The sequence below is a fragment of the Physeter macrocephalus genome, chromosome 5 (assembly GCF_002837175.3).
Source record: "Physeter macrocephalus isolate SW-GA chromosome 5, ASM283717v5, whole genome shotgun sequence".
Lineage (NCBI taxonomy): Eukaryota > Metazoa > Chordata > Mammalia > Artiodactyla > Physeteridae > Physeter > Physeter macrocephalus.
The window spans coordinates 98,772,266-98,792,113 of record NC_041218.1 but is presented as its reverse complement, the minus strand read 5'-3'; the positions used below and the strand labels follow the sequence as shown (position 1 = coordinate 98,792,113).

The 19,848-nt window shown below is 40.5% G+C and overlaps 1 protein-coding gene across 31 annotated transcripts in view; it reads left to right on the top strand.

The window, feature by feature from the left end:
* The first annotated feature begins 3,494 nt into the window (after window positions 1–3,494).
* C5H7orf25 (chromosome 5 C7orf25 homolog) overlaps window positions 3,495–19,848 on the top strand; it is a 214,973-nt gene continuing 198,619 nt past the window's right edge. For 30 of the 31 annotated variants that reach the window (XR_008617492.1, XR_008617491.1, XR_003679969.2 and 27 more), the window contains exons 1-2: window positions 3,563–3,662; window positions 17,527–17,600. Coding sequence is in view for 1 of the 31 variants with exons in the window: in XM_024115131.2 (XP_023970899.1) it covers window positions 4,640–5,911 (1,272 nt within the window). In the remaining 30 variants the exon portion in view is untranslated. Of the gene's footprint in view, window positions 3,663–4,618; window positions 6,271–17,526; window positions 17,601–19,848 lie in introns of those variants that run through there. The other variant, XM_024115131.2, reaches the window with a different exon arrangement.

Below are 19,848 nucleotides of genomic sequence, written 5' to 3'. Positions count from 1 at the left end.
TGAAAGGCCTGGCAAGGTTAATGGTTAAGTACCCGATAAGTTTTAGCTCCTTTGAATTTGCTTAGGCTCTCTCTAATGTCCAATATTAAGAAACCAGAGGAATGCCAAAATTCTACAAATCAAAGAAGGGAAGAGTAAAGGCATTTTTATTTAGGACAAAAAGAAAGCCCGTGGGTGCTAACACAGTAAGTCCAATGGAATAAAGAGAGGAAGAAGTAGCTGAAGCAGATCTGTGTCCAGGTTCTAGTCTCTGCCTCTTGCCCCATTAAGTACAAAGCCCAGTTCAGCTGAAGCTGCCTAGACCCCCCTTGGTTCTCAGTTTGTTCTTTTCATTGACCTTAATTTTCAGTTGTCCCCTTTTGTTCCAGTTCTTGGGAAACTCAAGTTTTTGGTCTGACAACCCATTATGCATCCCTGAATGTTCTCTGATGCTTCTGTCATTTCTAGCCGGTGGATTCTAGTTTCTTTTAATCTTATTTAAGTATCATAATGCTCCCAATATACATTCCCCTCTCCATTTTTGGTCCAGTTTTTTTGTATCTTCTCTTAAAAAATTTTCCTTCACTTGTTTTTCTCTTCCAGTTCCTCAACTGAACCGTGAATCCAAGTTTGCAAAACAATTATTAGCAGTGAAACATGGAAATGTTTAAACATTTAAAATGTTTAAATGTTCAAAAACATGGAAGAGGGAGTTGAAAAGGAAAGGGAAATAAGGAGGAAAAGTAATATTGATCTTTATAATTATCCAGTGCTGGCTTATTGGGCACTGATTAGGTGAGAAGGGTGATCAAAGGATTTTTCATCTATTGCTCGACTATGTTCTTGAACTGAAACCGCCAACTCTAAGCCTTAACTTCACCTCTTTATCACGCGTCTCCTTGCTAATGTAGGCAAGCTCTGAGCCCCTGTTGTAAAGAAACACAAGCTGATATTCAATGAAGTGCCTGAGAACATGTAAGAGTTGGTAACTCCTTTGGTTTAGAATCATTTCCTGAAACCCAGTCCAGTGGTCCTGTATTAATGTCATGTTGCCTCACACGGTTCCTTCAGTTCAGACTCCTCCCTTGACCCTGCTCTCAAGGACCTTATTATCGAACCAGCAATACCTGCCTGCCAAGTAAGTGATAGCTTCCTAAGCATGAGCCTATTTTAAAAGTTTGATAACTTTTAACACTTGATCAAAGGCCCTGTCCCTGAGTTTCATCACTTTTCCCATTTTAAGTATTCCATCAGGTACTCCCGTATTTCAAAACAGTAGGCTTATTATGGTTATTTCTGGATTCCTGAAGGTCAGCCATCATATAAACCTTTTATTCTGCAAGATGAGAATTTAGAACTCTCATACCACCCTCACTTCCCTCTGCTTTAATTAGATCATAATGTTTAGCATAAAAGGTTTTTATTAGGGGTATGTAAGTATACTGTGATTGCTTTTCCTCACTTTTTTGCTTTGTTTTCTCTGTAGCTGTCACTAATTCTTGCCAGTTCCCCCCTAATGGGATTGCAAAATGCTCTGCACAGTTTTCCTCACTGTCAGATACAAGGTAAAATCTGACAGTTCTCACCCAACCCTTCGCAGCCCCTCTCCCCCAGCACCATTCCAAGAAGTTTCTTGAAACCCTCTCTTTCTGCTCTAATCCAAGCTGGTTGCGTCTTTGAAACTCTTTCTTCTCCTCTTGTCTCTTGATTGGCTGGGTTTTAAAATTCTAGGTTAGAAAGAAATGTCTCCGCATTTAAACTCCTATTAATTGGATACTGGAGCCTTTTGTTTTTGCTATATTTTCCACCTATTTTTTTAATTCTACTTTTTAGTAGATTTTTACACTCTTCTTACATTTCTATTGATGTTTTTAAGATTCGGGATATTTTTAATTTTGAAGAACTCTTTCCTATACTCCATTATCTCCCCTTTAAAAACAAAATTCTTCTTTGATTTATGGCTGAAATATCTTCTATCTGAGGATGCTAAAGATATTAAAAAAAAATTTTTTTTTGGTTCTGCTTTCTGTTTCCTTCAGATTCCAAACAGAAAAATGTTTGGAAGTGCTGTGTTTGTGAATCCCAAACCTACCTACTGGGGGATGCCAAATATCAGCACCTATAAACCATTTCTCTATGGTCTTTCATTTGCTCTGTTTCTCCAGAGAAAAAGCGTTTGAGGGAGAGGGTGATGAGGGGAGTGGGACAGGAGTGCCAGCGTTCCGTGAGGGGCAGAGAAGGGGCCGACAGCATTTTACTATTCAGGACGAAAACGTAAACTCTTAATAATGTGTCTGGAACCCCTCTGATTCCCTGTCTTCAACATCATAAACTCGACTTCTGCCTGGGGAAGGATGGGTAACGGTCCCAGCTCCACAGGACAGGAGAGAGGACTTGGTGTCTGTTCCTTATACAACATGCAAGCAATGCCTATTTTCAGCCCCGCCTCACTGCCCCCCTCCCTCCCAGGCCTCTGTAGTTCAGCGCCTTACCGGGGTCCTGATTTGTGAATCACTCGATGGAGCTTCTCCCTGCCAACTGCTCCTTCCGCAGAGAGGCTTCCTGGCTTCAAACAACCTCTCTGGCGGACTTAACTCTAAACCAAATCTTTTAGGCTCAGAGGATTGAATTATGTTGAAAAGCACTTGGAACAATGCCTGCCACATAAGAAGCATTGAATAAGTGTCATTATTGCTCGTTGTCTTGAAAAATGTATCGACGTATCTCATGTGCAATCATCTCTTGTTCTTTTTAGTCTTGTGGGTTTATTCCTTTCCTGTCATTTAAGTAAGGTTTAGGAAAGGAGCAGGTAGACATAGGACTAATTTTAAAGTCCGCTTAAATTTTTAAAAATTAGCCGTTATGGGTGACTCTGGACACTCTACTAAAGCTAATATCAATTTCCCAGCCCTTCAGAAGCCAGCCACTGATCGTTTGTCCTCTTCAGAAAGGCAGCGCGTCTCTAATATGACACTTTCTAATGGAGAGCCCGTGATGGCGCAGTGGCAAGTGCTTTGGGGTGGGGTCAGAAATCCCAGCTACAGCACTTACCAGCTGTGAAACCTTTGACAAGCCTCTCCGGCCAGTTTTCTGTTAAAATGAGCCAAACTTTTTCTAAGACGACAACCATTGTCTGGCACTCGTAGGGGTTTGAGCTTGATAGCAAAACGGTGTACTTGACCCGCGGAGAGGAGGTGGGCGCGATCAGGAGGTTTTCTCCACCAAAACGCACCGACTGCCGCCCCAGGCAGTCTAACCATGATTAGACGGTAGGATACGGGTTCAGCCTGCCTGGCACGCTGGGGATCGAGCGGCCGGTGCCCCAGTGGGAGATCATCTTTCTTGGGGCCAGGCGGCCGCGCGCCCGTATGAGGGCGCGCTGGCATAGCGGCGGGAGTGGGAGAAGCCGCTTCCCTCAACAAACATGGCCGCCGCGCTAGCGTCAGCCCCGCTCTGGAGGCCGCGCCGCTGCCTGGGAATAGCGGGCTCGGCGTCACCCGGCGCGGGGCCACGTGACGCGGGAAAAGCCCGAGGCTGCGGGGCTGGCGCAGGCGGAGCTGGAGCCAGCGGAGCAGCAGCGGAGGCCAGAGTTGGGTGGGGGCTGCTCAGTGAGGCTACCCGGCGGGTTCCGGCCTCGCGCGCACGTGCCCGCCTGCTCGCGCTCGCGGTCCTGGGCGCTGCCGGTGAGGAGCCGGGGAAGGGGCGACGGGGTGGGGGAGCCGGGCGCCCCTTCCGAGGCCGGGAGGGGGTTGGGCCGGGTCGGCGGGGTGGGTGGCGGGCGCCGAGCCGCCGAGCGCCCTCCGCCCGCGCCTCGGTCCCGGCGGTGGCCGCGGCGGCTCTTGGAGCCCGAGCCTGCCCGACGGGGCCAGCGGTGCAGGTGGACCGAGCAGGGCCGGATGCCCGCCCGGAAGGCCCCGCCGACCTCAGGCCCGCCCGCAAGGCCCCGCCGACCTCAGGCCCGCCCGCCCGCCCGGGGCGCCGCGGGCTACTCCGTGGAGTTTATCTTCGGGCTTTTTCCTCGGAGTGGGAGCGGAAGCCAGGTTGGTGGGCTCCTTCGGTCTTTAGAAGTGTGCTGGGTTGACGTCACATGCAGGTACGAGGCGGTCTGGATTCCTGGGCGTGTGTACCGTTGGCCCCTGGGAAATCACGAGGTAGCAGGTTGAAGGAGACCCACTCATGGAAGGGGTAGCGTGGTCAATTGAGGAGAGAGTCTCCTGTATTGGACAGTTTGTTCACCAGCTAGTCTGTGTGTTTATTTTTATTTTAATCATTTTTATCTTGACCCTTCTACTAAAATTTCTCGACAACCGAACAGTAAGGCTGATTATAAGGGAATTCTTTATGTAGCAGGTTGCCAGTCCCCTGCGTTTTATCCTAACCCGGGATATACTGTGGATCCCATGACCTTCAAGCTGAAGAAATGAAGGCGCAAAGAGTGTTAGAACCCAGCGGACGTAAGGAGCAGCTCAGAAGTCTAGCTATCATCCTTTTCTTAGCTCTCAGAGGAGGGAGTCACTCCAGAATCAGACACGCAGTATCCCAGGTTCATAGACCCGGCCTCCATAATCTTTGTGGTCCGATTGAAGTCTTGTAATCCTGAGTGAAGAATTGCTTGCGGTTGATTTGTTTCTTTTCATAGGAAAGGCAGAATGCTGTCAGCATGTCTGCACATTCCATGCTCTGTGAACGGATCGCCATAGCCAAGGAACTAATGAAGAGAGCAGAATCACTCTCCAGGTCAAGAAAAGGTGGCATCGAAGGTAGTGCCAAGCTGTGCAGCAAACTGAAGGCAGAATTAAAATTCCTACAGAAGGTAGAAGCTGGGAAAGTAGCCATTAAGGAGTCCCATTTACAGAGCACTAACCTGACACACCTAAGAGCCATCGTGGAATCGGCAGAAAACCTGGAAGATGTGGTCAGCGTGCTCCATGTCTTTGGTTACACAGACACCTTGGGCGAAAAGCAGACCCTTGTGGTGGATGTCGTTGCAAACGGTGGTCATACTTGGGTGAAAGCCATTGGCCGGAAGGCTGAAGCGCTGCATAACATTTGGCTGGGCCGGGGCCAGTATGGCGACAAAAGCATCGTTGAACAGGCTGAAGACTTCCTCCAGGCCAGTCACCAGCAGCCGGTGCAGTACAGCAACCCTCACGTCGTCTTCGCATTTTACAACAGTGTCTCCAGCCCCATGGCCGAGAAGCTGAAAGAAATGGGTGTATCTGTGAGGGGAGACATAGTAGCCGTGAACTCTCTGTTAGAGCCCCGTGAAGAGCTCCAGGCCAGTGAGAGCGAATCAGACGATGATGGCCCCGAACTTTTGCGGGTGACCAGAGTAGACCGAGAAAACATCCTAGCGAGTGTCGCGTTTCCAACGGAGATCAAGGTTGACGTGTGCACAAGAGCCAACCTGGACATTACTACGTTAATCACATACGTATCTGCCCTCAGCTACGGAGGCTGCCGCTTTATCTTCAGAGAAAAAGTGCTCACCGAACAAGCAGAGCAAGAGAGGAAAGAGCAGGTTCTGCCACAGCTGGAGGCATTTATGAAGGACAAGGAGTTGTTTGCCTGCGAATCTGCCGTCAAGGACTTTCAGTCTATCCTAGATACCTTAGGAGGACCCGGGGAGAGAGAGCGGGCTGCTGTGCTAATTAAGCGAATTAACGTGGTCCCGGACCAGCCTTCTGAGCGTGCCTTGAAACTAGTGTCCAGTTCAAAAATCAACAGCCGCTCATTAACGATTTTTGGGACAGGAGACACCCTAAAAGCCATCACAATGACCGCCAATAGTGGTTTTGTCAGAGCTGCCAACAACCAGGGTGTTAAGTTCAGTGTGTTTATCCATCAGCCCAGAGCACTTACTGAGAGCAAAGAGGCCCTAGCTACCCCCTTACCTGCACAATTGACAACAAACACTGATGAGATCCTTTAAATACTCTCATGGGAATAAGTTATTTATACCAAAGGCTGTGTCTTCCAGTTTTTAATTGGAAAAAAACAAAATGGTCTATAGTAAAAGTAATACTCTTTAGAGCTCTTAAACCAGTCAAGTTGACTGTGTGTCTCATCTATAGGGTATATAACCAAAAGTAGGAAAAAAGCACAAGAGGCAACCTTACTTATCAAACTGGCTACATTATAATTAGAACAGAAATACATCTATATAAGGCTTGTAGCTGTATCACAGTATTTTGACTTGTTTCACTCAGTAGGGCTACCACTCCCCTAATGGTAACCGCATCTCTTGGACTGTGGCTACATGGCATCTTGCATTAAATATCTGGAGAAACCTCTGAAGCTTGTTTTTCATTATATTGATTTAGCAATCGATATGGGTTGAGGCCGGGAGGTAATAGTTTTCAATTAATTTTAGATTCCAAAGTTATGGGTGTTATTGAAAAGACACTTATTTGATTGCTATCTGTCAGGTGCAGTCTGGTGGTTATGTTTACAAAGAGGACATTAATGTAGAAGGAAATAAAGGGAATTCTGATCCTGGGAGTCCCATGAATCTCTTGGTACACCATCGTGATAAGATAGACAACAGTCACACTACTACAAACCTAAGGTGTTTAAGGTTAAATATTAATTTGAATATATTGAAAAAGAATTATATAAAATAATAGGTTTTACTTTTAAATATAAATGGCGCCCACATTAGCAGTATTTGGATTATGAATACTACTTTTCTCATTCCTTTTGCAAGTGGGGAGGGACAGCTGCATTATTACGTCTCTCTCATGAAACAGTGGCAGGGAGATTCCATGCCTGTTTCATGACACAGTTGTAATTAAAAAGAAATTGTTACGTCCGTATTGTGCTAGGTGTTTCATGAATGTGCAGTGAGGACAAATTAGCAAAGTAGGTACGTATTCACATTAAAAAAATTGGGAATTGAGTCTTAAAGCTGAAGTATTAACTTGTGCTAAGTGTAGGAGCCATTATTAGAACTCGATTTTGTGTTCCCGCAGCCTGGCCTTTCCACTGAGCCAGCCCCTCTTCTGTGAGTAGGGAAACTTCAGTTTCCAGCCGCAGTGTTGAGCAGGTGGAACTTGATTGTCGGGGCCCATGAAATGAAATGCAAAATTAAGTGTATGGGGGGATTTCTCCTGGGAGAGGTTATATTACTAACTCAGCACATTTTCTAGGGGAAAAGGCTGTGATTGGGGCTCCAAGTTAGTGTGGAGAGGTAGATTTAACTTTCACTGCAGCAGAAATTGTCTAGTGTTAGAAATTGGGCTTAGGCCTTTTCAAGCACCTATTAAAGTACTGATTACTTGGTACTATTATGTACCAAGCATTATAACAGTTCTTGGTATAAAAGATGAATAATTGCTCTTTGGTCTAAGGAGTTCTTCGTCTGAAATGGAAGGAAACAATTGAAGTATAATTAATGTACTAAATTTTCTAAAAGAGTTACGTTTAAAAGACTGGGAACAGGGTAAGGGAGTAATTCGTGCTATGGGGACAGGAAGTCAGAGAGGCAGTGACCTCTGAGGGGTTGGGTGTGAGACTCAACAGGAAGTGTACAAGGAGTGGATTGGCAAGGTACAGAAGTGTGAATATGAGGGCCTGTTCAGAGACAGGGCTCATGTGGACAGTTCATAAAACTGGAGGTGAAGTAGAAAAGCAGGCAAAGTTCTCTGAAGAGTTTGGCATTAGAGAGCCATTGGCCATTTGTAAGAAAGGATGGGTCATGATCAAATCTCTTAGTAAAACAACAAAGACCTGTAGTGTGGAGGAAGAATTAATGGAAGGAAAGATGGGATTATAATGATAGCTAGTGCAATATGGTGGAATGTAGTATATGCTGGGTGTGTTCGAGGCAGAATTGATGTGCTACTCATTCGTTTAATAAACATTTATCAAGTTCCTGTCATGTCAAACACAGTTTGCCATAGAGCAAGATAGTTGCGGGTATCAAACAGGAAATATTACTGATACTACAAGTGAAACCAAGCTGAATCACTTCCAAATGAGGTGCAAGGGTGGAGAATAAATGTGGTCCATATAAGAGAAGAAGTCAAAAGAATTCTCAAGGGAAGCATAAAAAACAGAAAGCACAACATAAGAGAGCTGTAAGACCAAGAAGGATATAAAAGAGCTTTGGAGAAGCTATAATTTCCCTAATTAATTATAGGGAAATATACAATAGCTAGATACTATTTTGATAAGTTTAGAAATCTCAGTGAAACAGATGATATTCTTAGGAAATATGAGTTAAAATTGAGGAAGAACTAGAAAACCTATTTAACCCATAGTCCTTGAGAAGATTGTTCAAGTAGTTAATTAGCGACCTCCAAAAAATTTCCAGGTCCAATTAACTTCTTTCGGTAAGTTTTTGCTTACGTTTAAATATCAAATAATCTCCTTGCTCTAAAAAATAATATGGGCAAACTGAATCTGACACAGAAGTATCATGCCAATTCTGCCCTAAACAACTTGGGGGTGGTGAAAATGTTTTGGAACTATATGATAGAGATGGTAGTTACACAACATTATGAATGTACTAAAGCCCCACTGAATTTTTTGCTTTAAGTCAGTTAATTTTATGTTTTGTGGATTTCACCTCAATTAAAAAAACTAGTACCCCATAAGTGGGGTGGAAATATTTAGCATGGTAAGATGTGATGTTCCATTTACTCGCCCTCCCCTACCCCCAAATGGGAACTTGGGCTGCTCCTGCTTGAGGACAGGGTCCTGTGAAGGTGTGCAGCCCAGGGGCTGTATCTTAATTCGTGTAATTGCAAGCTGGTTGTCTCAGATCATTACTGTATTGGGAATGTTTTCAGATTCATTTTGTGGAATATAAGCATGATTCTGATACTAAAACAAGATATCCTAAAAAAGAAAGCTGCCTGAAAATTTCAATCCCAGGCAAAGAACACCTCACCCTGTGGGAATCTTGTTTGCCAGAGGATAAAAGACAGAGACGAACCCCCCAACTTAAATATTAGGGACTTGGGGATTAATCTCCATGCTGGGATAAAATTGGAGGCAGGAGGCTTACTTTGAGGTAAAGAGGTAACCCCAAGACTCCTCCCTGCATGAAGCCGGAATCTTGGAAAGCCTGGAGTCCCTGAGAAAAAGGATCTTGTAAACACTGCCCAGGGCGACAGCAAGGAAATGTGACTGCAGTGGCTCTGAGTGGAAGAAAAGGAGCCTGAGGGATGTCAAGTCCAGCCTGTGCTCTGCTAGGAGTGTCGTCGTGGGGAAGGCCCAGGCGTGTGAAATTGGTATAAAAATGGGTCCCAGGTAAGTACCATCGTTCAGATACCTCACAGAAACGCTCATGGCATCATTCGCGACTTGTGGGACGCTTCAGTTTCCCAGGCTTCCCAGAGCCCAGTGGAAAGGAGGCTTTGCTCGGATGGGCTTTCAGTGAGACATTGTGAAGTCGTGTGAGGAAATCTTCCACCACCAACGAGTCAGCAGCACAAAGTTCCTCAACAACCTAAGATCATAGTGAAATAATCTGATAAATAATATAAAGTAAATATGGGGGTCTTTGATGTGTTCCCCGCGTATGTTATTTTTAAAAAAAGACGAATGAGTCAGAGAGGCAGATGGAGGCTAAAATGCCATCTGTGACAAAACACTGCATGCAGCTGAGATGGAGGATGTGGTGTGTATCTGCAGAAAGTGGGCTGAACCCCAGAATTAGGCAGACACTACCCACCCAGGCACAGGTAGTGCTGGGCGTGTGATGGAGAGCTTGTCTGGTGCAGAGGACACCTCACTTGTGGGAAGCTTGTCCCCAAGAGGAAAAGGGCAGAGATGAGCGGAGCATCCCAGGTGGTCCAATAAATGACTCTTCCCAGAAGGGGAGAAGGGCCAGTAGTGCACGGTGGGGAAGACCTCCCCCCACCAGGCATCATGGAATCAGAAATCCGTCTCCATATAAATAAAAAATGTTTTAAGAAGGTAAAATAAAGTATAGAAACCATAAGGAGAGAATACAAGCAACCGGGAGTTCTAGTAATAGAAAAAGCCTCACTAAAATGAGAAGTTCAGAACCAAACTTCAAAAAAGTCAATCAGACAAAGCTAAAGAAAAGATTCTGAACTGAAACATAGCTCTTAATAAATTTCCCAGAATGCAGCAAAGAAGTAGAAGGATGGAAAATCCGAGAGGCTGAGACCTGGAGGACAAATAGGTCCACAAAGGTCACAGCAGACAGCAGGGGCCAGCACACTGCACCTGGTCCAAGTTCTCCCTGCCTTTGCCTGCCTGTCCTGTAGGGGCTGGAAACACCCACATCCTTGCTCTCTCAGCCTGAAATCCTTGCCAGTGAGACCCGGGGGATGTCTGTTAATTCTGCTTCCTCTTCCTTCCATCTTTTTCCTGGTTTGACGTGGGCAATGGCCAGGCTTGCCCCATGGAGTAATGATAGCTAGTGCGCCAAGGAAACAGTAGAGTCGGGGAAATCACCATTTTGTGACTGAATAAATGATTTTATGAGGATGAGAGGAAGGCCGAGGGAACGTCGTAGACTCTGGTGCTGACGTCAGCTTTCCTCAGGACTTCTTGCTGAGAGAAAATATAAAACCCCGATTTATTTAAGCCACTGGAGTTGGCTTTTCCTTTCGTGTATTAGAAAATATTTCTAACTGCCATTAAGGTTTATTTGTCCCCAAAAGGAAGAATAGACAAAATGGGAGAGAAGCAATAAATACAGTTTTCAAATGTACAGAAAAACAATTAGAATAGAGTATGAGCATTCATCTACCCATCACCTCAGTTAAGCAGGTGTTATTATTTTGCCCTATTTAAGTTTTTCTTTTGCTGAAATATTTTAAAATAAGTTACAGACACCATGATGTTTTACCTATACCTCCCTCAGTATTCAGTTCCAGAAAGAACATTTTTTTGCACAACCATGATTCCATGAGCACACCTAAGAAAATCAGCAGTAGTTCTGAACATCATCTAATGCCCAGTTCCTATTCTGATGTCAGGGGTTCTGTCTAACCAGGATCCAGTCAAACACTAGGCGTTACTTTTGGCTTTAATATTTCATAATTCTATTTTGATTTAACACATAATCTCCCTCTTTCATGACTTTGGCTTTTGAAGATACCAGGACCGTTGTCTTACAGGATATCCTATATTCTTGATTTGTCTAATTGTTTCTGGTGGTAAATTTTATTTCCTGGAAACTGGAAGTGAGATCTAAAAGCTGGATTAAATATTTTACAGGTGATACTGTATTCTTCATTTGCATTACACCAGGGGTCGTATCATATCTGGTTGTTCCACTGTTAGTAATGTTAAGTATTGTCCCTTTGGATAAAGTGGTGACAGCCAGAACTTTCCATTGTAAAGTCATGTTTTTCCCCTTGGGACTAGTAAATTAACTATGAAATAATACTTTTGAACTATGTGAATATTCCGTTCCCCATTGTCCTTTCACCTAATGATTTTAGCATGCGTTAATCATTATAACCTTGAATCAGTTATTTCATTCAGAGTGGCAAAATGGTGATTTTCCCACTTCTACCATTTCCTTTATACTTATTAGGTATCATTCTTCTATAAGGGTACCGAAAAGCTTTCCCTATGAGCTGGGGCCATTAGGTTGCTCTGAAATATAGTTTCTTCTTGAATGTCAGGGTATCCTTAATTCCTTTTCTCTAATTAATGGTTTTCAGAGTATGGGACTGGTGTACTAGTCACCTTCAATAACAGCAATGAATTTTTTGGAGGGAGATTCTATTTTGTGAGTACCATATTGGACTCATGAATTATTATATATTTAAATGTGCCCAAATCAACTACACTTCTGTTTTGTTATAATAATTTATTTCATTGTATTTTATTTTTTACTAATGATACCGAAAATTGGCCTCTGTATGCCGGCACCAAATTGAATCTCGGAGACAGAGTTTGGATGAAGTAGGAATAACTTTATTGCTTTTCCAGGCAAAGGCAGGCTAGTGCCCTCAAAACAGTGTGTCCCAAGCCAGGGGGGTTTGTGGGGAGTATTATAATCAAGGAGCAGGGCTGCTGATAAGGATCAGGGTGCCTGCAAGGCCTGCATTCTTTCAATCCAGAGGTCATCTGGCTCCAGGTGGTTTTGTGATGGGCTTCTATGACCTTCTCTCTGGAATGAAGAATGCTTCATTAAGTAGTTAACATCTTCCATTTGGTGGGGGTTTTAGTTCTGCAGAAGAGCTCAAAGATAGTGTTAGGTATCCTTGAGGTAGTGTTAGGTATCCCTTGAGGGGGAGCCAGGACCCTGTTCCAAAGGTATCCTTGAGGTAGTGTTAGGTATCCCTTGAGGAGGAGCCAGGACCCTGCCCCAAGGCTACACTCTTGTTTCTTGACTGCTCCTCCCTTGTCTCCTCAACCCCTTACTACTCTGATTGGCAACTATTTGAACCTATGCTTTGGAACTCAGGGAAGGTCATGGAGGCTGAAGGAAGCCTATTTCATACAAATAAGAAACAGGGGACATGGAAAGACTTGTGCAGGGGACATGGAAAGACTTTTGTGTCCAGGAGCCCCACAGGGTCCTGCTCGGTTTCACTAAGACTTTATTTTTTTTTAGAGAAATTTTAGGTTCACAGCAAAATTGAGAGGGTAAAGATACAGAGATTAATAAAGTACAGAGATTTCCCATAGCTGGCTGATCCTTGAACAATGCAGGGGTTTGGGTGCTGGAGCCCCAGGCAATCAAAAATCCACGTATAACTTTATAGTCAGCACTCTGTATAGGCAGTTCCACATCCAAGGATTCAACTGATTGCAGATCGTGTAGTACTGCAGTCCCTATTTATTGAAAAAAATCTGCATATAAGTGGACCCGTGCAGTTCAAACCTGTGTTGTTCAAGGATTAACATACTCTCTGACCCCCATAGGCACAGCCCCCCCATTATCATCCCCCACCAGCGTGGTACAACTGCTACAATTAATGAACCTACAGTGACATGTCATAATCGCCCAAAGTTCATAGTTCATATTACTGTTCACTCTTGGTGTTGCACATTTTATGGGTTTGGACAAATGTATCATGACATGTATTCATCATTATGGTATCACAGAGTGTTTTCAGTGCCCTAAAAATCCTCTGTGCCTCACCTATTCATCCCTCCTTCCAACCTCCCCCAAACTCCTGGCAACCATTGATCTTTTTTTTTTTTTTACACTTTTTTTTTTTTTTTAGAAGATGTTGGGGGTAGGAGTTTATTAGTTAATTTATTTATTTTTGCTGTGTTGCGTCTTCATTTCTGTGCGAGGGCTTTCTCTAGTTGTGGAAAGCTTTCTCTAGTTGTGGCAAGCGGGGGCCACTCTTCATTGCAGCGCGCAGGCCTCACTATTGCGGCCTCTCTTGTTGCGGAGCACAGGCTCCAGACGCGCAGGCTCGGTAGTTGTGGCTCACGGGCCCAGCTGCTCCGCGGCATGTGGGATCCTCCCAGACCAGGGCTCGAACCCGTGTCCCCTGCATTAGCAGGCAGATTCTCAACCACTGCGCCACCAGGGAAGCCCAACCATTGATCTTTTTACTGCTTACATAGCTTTGCCTTTTCCAGAATGTTATATAATAGGAATCATCCTGGCTTTTCAGACTGGATCCTTTCACATAGTATTAGGCATACAAGGTTCCTCCCTGTCTTTTCATGAGTTGACAGCGGGTTTCTTTTCAGTGCTGAATAATATTCCATTGTCTGGATATACCACAGTTTATCCATTCATCTAGAGAAGGACCTCTTCATTGATTACCACTTTTGGCAGTTATGAACTGAGCTGCTATAAACATCCATGTGTGGGTTTTTGTGTGGACATAAATTTTCAACTCCTTTTGGCAAATACCAAAGAGTGTGATTGGTTCTCCTTTCAGGTCCATTAATATTTGCTTTGTATGTTTAGGTGATCCTATGTTGGGTGCATAAATATTTGCAAATGTCATATCCTCTTGATATCATTATCATTATATAATGATTTTCTTTGTATCTTTTTACAGTCTTTGGCTTAAAGTTTATTTTGTCTGATATGAGTATAGCTACCCTTGCTTTCTTTCATTTCCATTGGCATGGAATATATTTTTCCATGTCTTTACTTTCAGTCTCTGTGTGTACCTAAAGCTGAACTGTGTCTCCTGTAGACAGCAAATAGTTTGGTCTTAATTTTCTGTTTGTTTGTTTGTTTGTTTTTATCCATTCAGCCACTCTATATATTTTAATTGGAGAATTCAGTACCTTTATATTTAAAGTAATTATTATTAGGTATGGACTTACTATTTCCATATTGTTAATTTTTCTGACTGTTTTGTAATTCCTTTTTGCTTCTTTCTTTGCTCTCTTCCTTTGTGATTGGTTGATTTTCTGTAGTAGTATGCTTAGATTCCTTTTTCTTTATCATTTGTGTATCTAGTCTAGGTTTTTGCTTTGTGAATACTACACTGTTTTGATCACTGTAGCTTTATAATAAGTGTTGAAATCAGGTAGTTTCAGTCCTCCAACTTTATTCTTTCTTTAATATTTTGTTGTCTATTCTAGATCTTTTGCCTCTCTCTATAAACTTTAGAATTGATTGTTGATATATGCAAAATAACTTGCTGGTATTTCGAATGAGATTGCATTAAATCTATAGATCAAGTTGAGATAAACTGATACCTTGACAATATTGAGTCTTCTTATCTATAAATGTGGAACATCCCTCCATTTATTTTGATTTCATTCATCAGTTTTGTAGTTTTCCTCATATAGATCTTATGCATATTTTGTTAGATTTATACCTGAGTATTTAATTTTGGTGGGTGCTAATGTGAATGGTATTGTGTTTTTAATTTCAAATTCTACTTGTTCATTGATGATATATAAGAGAGTGAATGACTTTTGTATATTAAAGTGTATCCTGATGTCTTACTATACTCATTTATTATTTCCAGGAGATTTGTTGTTGTTGTTGTTAATCCTTTCAAATATTCTACATAGATGATCATGTCATCTGAGAAATAGGACAGTTTTATTTCTTCCTTCCCAGTTTGTATACCTTTTATTACCTTTTCTTATTTTATTGCATGAGCTAGGACTTCCAGTATGACATTGAAAAGAAGAGGCTATATCCTTGGCTTGTTCCTGATCTTAGTGAGAAAATTTTGAGTTTCTCATTATTAAGTATGATGTTTGCTGTGGGATTTTTTGGCTATTCTTTATCAAGTTAAGAAAGCTTCCCTCTATTCCTAGTTTACTGAGAGTTTTTATCATAAATGGGTGTTAGATTTTGTTAAATGCTTTTTCTGCACTTATTGATATAATCATGTGATTTTTCTTTTTTAGTGTATTGATAGATTATATTAATTGATTTTTGAATGGTGAACAAGCCTTGCACACCTGGGATAAATCCCACTTGGTCATTGTGCGTAATTCTTTTTATATGTTGTTGGACTCAATTTGCTAATTTTTTTGAGGATATTTGCATTTGTGTTCATGAGAAATATTGGTTTGCAGTTTTCCTTTCTTATAATGTCTTTGTCTTTGTCTTTGTTTGGTATTAGGAAAAAGGTGGCCTCATATAATGAGTTAGGAATTGTTCCATCTGCTTCTATCCTCTGAAAGACTGTAGAGAATTAGCATAATTTCTTCCCTCCATGTTTGATAGAATTCACCAGGAAGCCCATCTGGGCTGGGTGTTTTCTGTTTTGGAAGGTTATTAATTCTTGAAGCAATTTATTTTATATATATATGCCTATACATGTTGTCTGTTCTTCTTGTGAGAATTTTGGCAGATTGTATCTTTCAAGGAATAGTCTGTTTCATCTAGGTTATCACATTTGTGGCATAGAGTTGTTCACTGTGTTCATTTCTTATCTTTATGTCCATGGGTTCTGTAGTAATGTCACCTCTTTCATTTCTGATATTAATTTGTGAACTCCTCCATTTTTTCTTAGTTAACCTGGCTAGAGGGATTGAGTTTGTTGATCTTTTCAAAGAATCAGATGTTTGGTTTTACTGATTTTTCTCTGTTGATTTCCTGTTTTCACTGTCATTGATTTCTGCTCAATTCTTATTTTTATTATTCTTTTTTAAAATAAAGATTTAAATTTTGAGATCATTATAGATTCATGTGCTGTTGTAAGAAATAATACAGACAGAATCCATATACCCTTTACACAGTTCCCCCAATACTGTAGTAACATCTTGCAAAACTATAGTACAATAGCATAGTAAGATATAGAACATATCCATCACCACAGGATTTCTCATGTTGCCCTTTTATTATGCTTTTTGATGCTTAAGTTGTTCAAACTTTGGCCAGTAGGAACCCTTTTGACTTCCCTGTGTCTTTTTGATGTAATTACATTATCTTCATTTTCTTGCTTTCTGGCAGAACGAGATGTCTCAAAACTACCTGTACTATTCTACCAGAGACCTGGAATCAGTTATTTCTTCAAGGAACCTTTAATAACCAATGGCATTTCAAAACAATATTCTGATGGCTAGGGCATCATTTCTCCTGGGCACTTTCAAAGCATAAAGATGAAAATGTTTACATATTTCAAAGTAATTATATTGATGTCATCAAATGAAATCAACATTATAAGATTTTACTTAATATTAATTTCAAACTCTTTTCTCCTGCTCTGAAGATCTTTTCTTCCTAACAAGATTGCTTATTTGACTTATGCTACAGTATACATTAAAATTTCAAAATTCTATTATTACTGATTATAATAAAGTCACTAAATAAATGTGAATATTTCTTTGTAGTTCTTGTCCTTATAGCCTATTAAAGAGATATGGTTAAAGTACTGTTTTAAAGTCATGTAACTATTTTTTTTCCTTGCAGTGTTATGTTACAAATTACATATCTAGTTAGGTTCACTAGTATCAGTTTACTATTGATTTTAGAGTTTTAAAAATTAATTTTATTCTTTAAAATATGTAAATTTATGTGGTTCAAAAGTGAAAACTATATAAATGTGTCATCAGAAAAATATTGTTTCTATCTCTCTCTCTCAAGTCATTTCCCTCTACCCCAATAGAAACCCATTTTTATTCATTTCATGTTTTTTTCCTTCCTTCAGTCCTTCCTCCCCTTCTTCCTTGTCTCCCCTGTCCCCTCCCTTCAGTTCTCCTCCCCTTCCCCTCCCCTCCATTCCATCCTTTCTCCCCTCTCTCCCTCCTTCTGCTATTTGGCTCTTGTTATTTTATTTTTTTAGCTTGAAATGATATAATCTGTTTCCCAACACTTATTTACAAGTAAATCAAGGAACTAATCATACTTTTTCCTTTCTTTTTTTCTCCTTTTTAAGTTGTGCTGTTTTTACTTTGTCAGGTGGTTTAATGTTTACATACTGTTCTTTCACCCTTATTCTCACCTTTGTTTTAGTCATAGATCTTCAGTTAAATATATTTAATGCTCACTACTAATTTCTTTTTACCGGTTTTTCCAAGTATGAGCTTCCTCAAAAGGAGCTCACAGGTCATATCCCCTGAGTTTTTGCATGTCCAGAACTGTTTTTCTGTAGCTTTGATGTGTGAAGGAAGGTTGGTTGGATATAAAAGCCTCATTTCACACTTTCTTTTCTTGTTTTATTGTAGATGTTTCTCCATTATATTCCTGCGGTAAATGTTACTGTCAAGAAACCTGATGCCAACTTGACTTTCTTCCTTTGGTAAGTGATTTGGTCATTTTTCCCTGGAGGTTCAGAAGATTTTTTTTATAAATTATAATAATTTCTTTGGTTATGACTTGGAGTCTGTTTTCATATATGTGCTATACCTTTTTAATATGTAGATTCAGTACTTCTTTTTTTCAGGAAAGCTTTCTTAAATTATAGTTTTACATATTAGTTCTAGTTCTTGTATTTCATTTTTCTTCTTCGGGTATTCTACTTATATTTGTGTTAGATTTGATTTGCATTCTTTTCTCTCGGCTTCCGTTTTCTTGGCTTTTCTTATTCCTACTTGTGATTTCTATTTGTGATGTCCCTTATGACATTTTTTTGGTCATCCTATTCTCCCTTAGACACCTAGTAATTTAATCTTTATTTCTGAGATGTTTTGTCTTTTATCTCAAATTCTTAACCGAATTAGGTCAGTTATTATTTTCATCTTATTGTTTATCTGTTTTCTGAGATGTTATTTAATATCTCCAATTGCTTATTTAATTATTCTTTCCAATCAGAAACATTACCCTTAGAAGTAACCATTATTCTGACCTGGATAGGTCTTATTTGTTTTGCATTCTATATAAATGGAGTAATACATTATGTATTCTTTTGTTTCTGCCTCTGTTACTCAATATTTTTTCCTCAGGATTCATTAATATTGTTGCATGTAGTAGTAGTTATCGTTCATTTCTCTAGGGCTCTATTGTATGGACACAAGACTTACTTTCATTCTAATATTGATGAAAATTTGTTGTTTCCAGCCTTTAGTTATTATGCATAAAGTTGTTAAGAATGTGGTTTTATGTGTATTTTATAGCACATATGCACTCATTTCTGTTAGGTATATACCTAGAAGAGGAATTGCTGGGTTGCAGAGTATATGCATATTTAGTTTTGCAAAGTACCACCAAGCATTTTTGCAAAGCGGTTGTACACATTGACGCTGTTAGAAGCAATGTTAGTGTTTTAGTTATACCACATTACTATCAAACACCCAGTATTTTCAGTCTTTTTGTTTTAGCCATTCTACTGAATGGAAGGTGTTATCTCATTGTACTTTTAATTTGTAATTCTTCTTACTGATGATATTGAGCAACTTTTGTGCTTATTTTGGCCACTTTAATATTCTTTCATGGTAAAGTTCAAGTGTTTTGCCTATCATTTAATTGGCTTGTCTGTGTCTCCTTATTAATTTGTGGGAATTCTTTATATATTCTGAATATGAGTCTGTTGTTAAAGCATGTATTGCACATACCTCCTCTCATTCTATGGTTTTCTTTTTTACTGTCTCGTGGTGGTGTTTCAGGAATGCGTGTTCTGTTAATGATGTCCAATTTCATTATATTTTATTTTTTTTTAGTAGTTTTTGTTGCATGTTTGAGAAATATTTGCCCACTCTTATGATGATATTCTCCTGTATTATTCTCCTATATTTCTTTTATAAGTTGCCTCAACTTTTATATTTAGGTTGGTATAAGGTAGGGGGTCAAGGTTTGTTTGTTTTTTCTGTAGAGCTGTCCAGCTGACCCAGCCCCATGTACCTTTTCCCACTGAATCGCAGTGGAGTTTTTCCCTCACAGATGAGATGCAGGAGACTTGTGCATCTGTTCTGAACTCTTATTTCTATATATTGGTCTCTTTGTGTATCCTAGTAAAAGTACTGCATTGTCTTAACTTCTGTGGTTTTTTTAGTATGTTTTCTATCTAGTGGATTAAATGCACTAGCTTTGTTCCACTTCTTCAGTATTTCCTTGGGCATTTTAGGTCCTTTGCACGTCCATATAAATCTTAGAATCAGCTTATCAATTTCTACCCAGCTCCCCAACAAAAGAGAAAAACGATTAGGATTTTATTGGAATTGCCCTGAATTTATAAATCAGTTTTGGGAGAACTGATATCTTAACAACATTGAATTTTCCAGTCAATGATTAGGGTACACCCTTCTATTTACTTTAGTCTATTAAAAAAATTCCCATTAATGCTTGGCAGTTTTCAGTGTAGACATTTTATATATCTTTCATTAGATTATTTAGAGCTATGTTGTGTTTTGATGCTATGGTAAATGGTAATTCTAAATTTTATTTTCTGCTTGTTTGTCACTCTCATATAGAAATACAACTGATTTTTTGTATAGTGATCCAGGACCCTTGATAAATATCTTAATTATCAATAGTCTGTTTGTAGGTTTATTTGAATTTTGCTCATTTTTCTCACTTATTTTGTTAATGTCATTAATTACATGGGCTTTCAT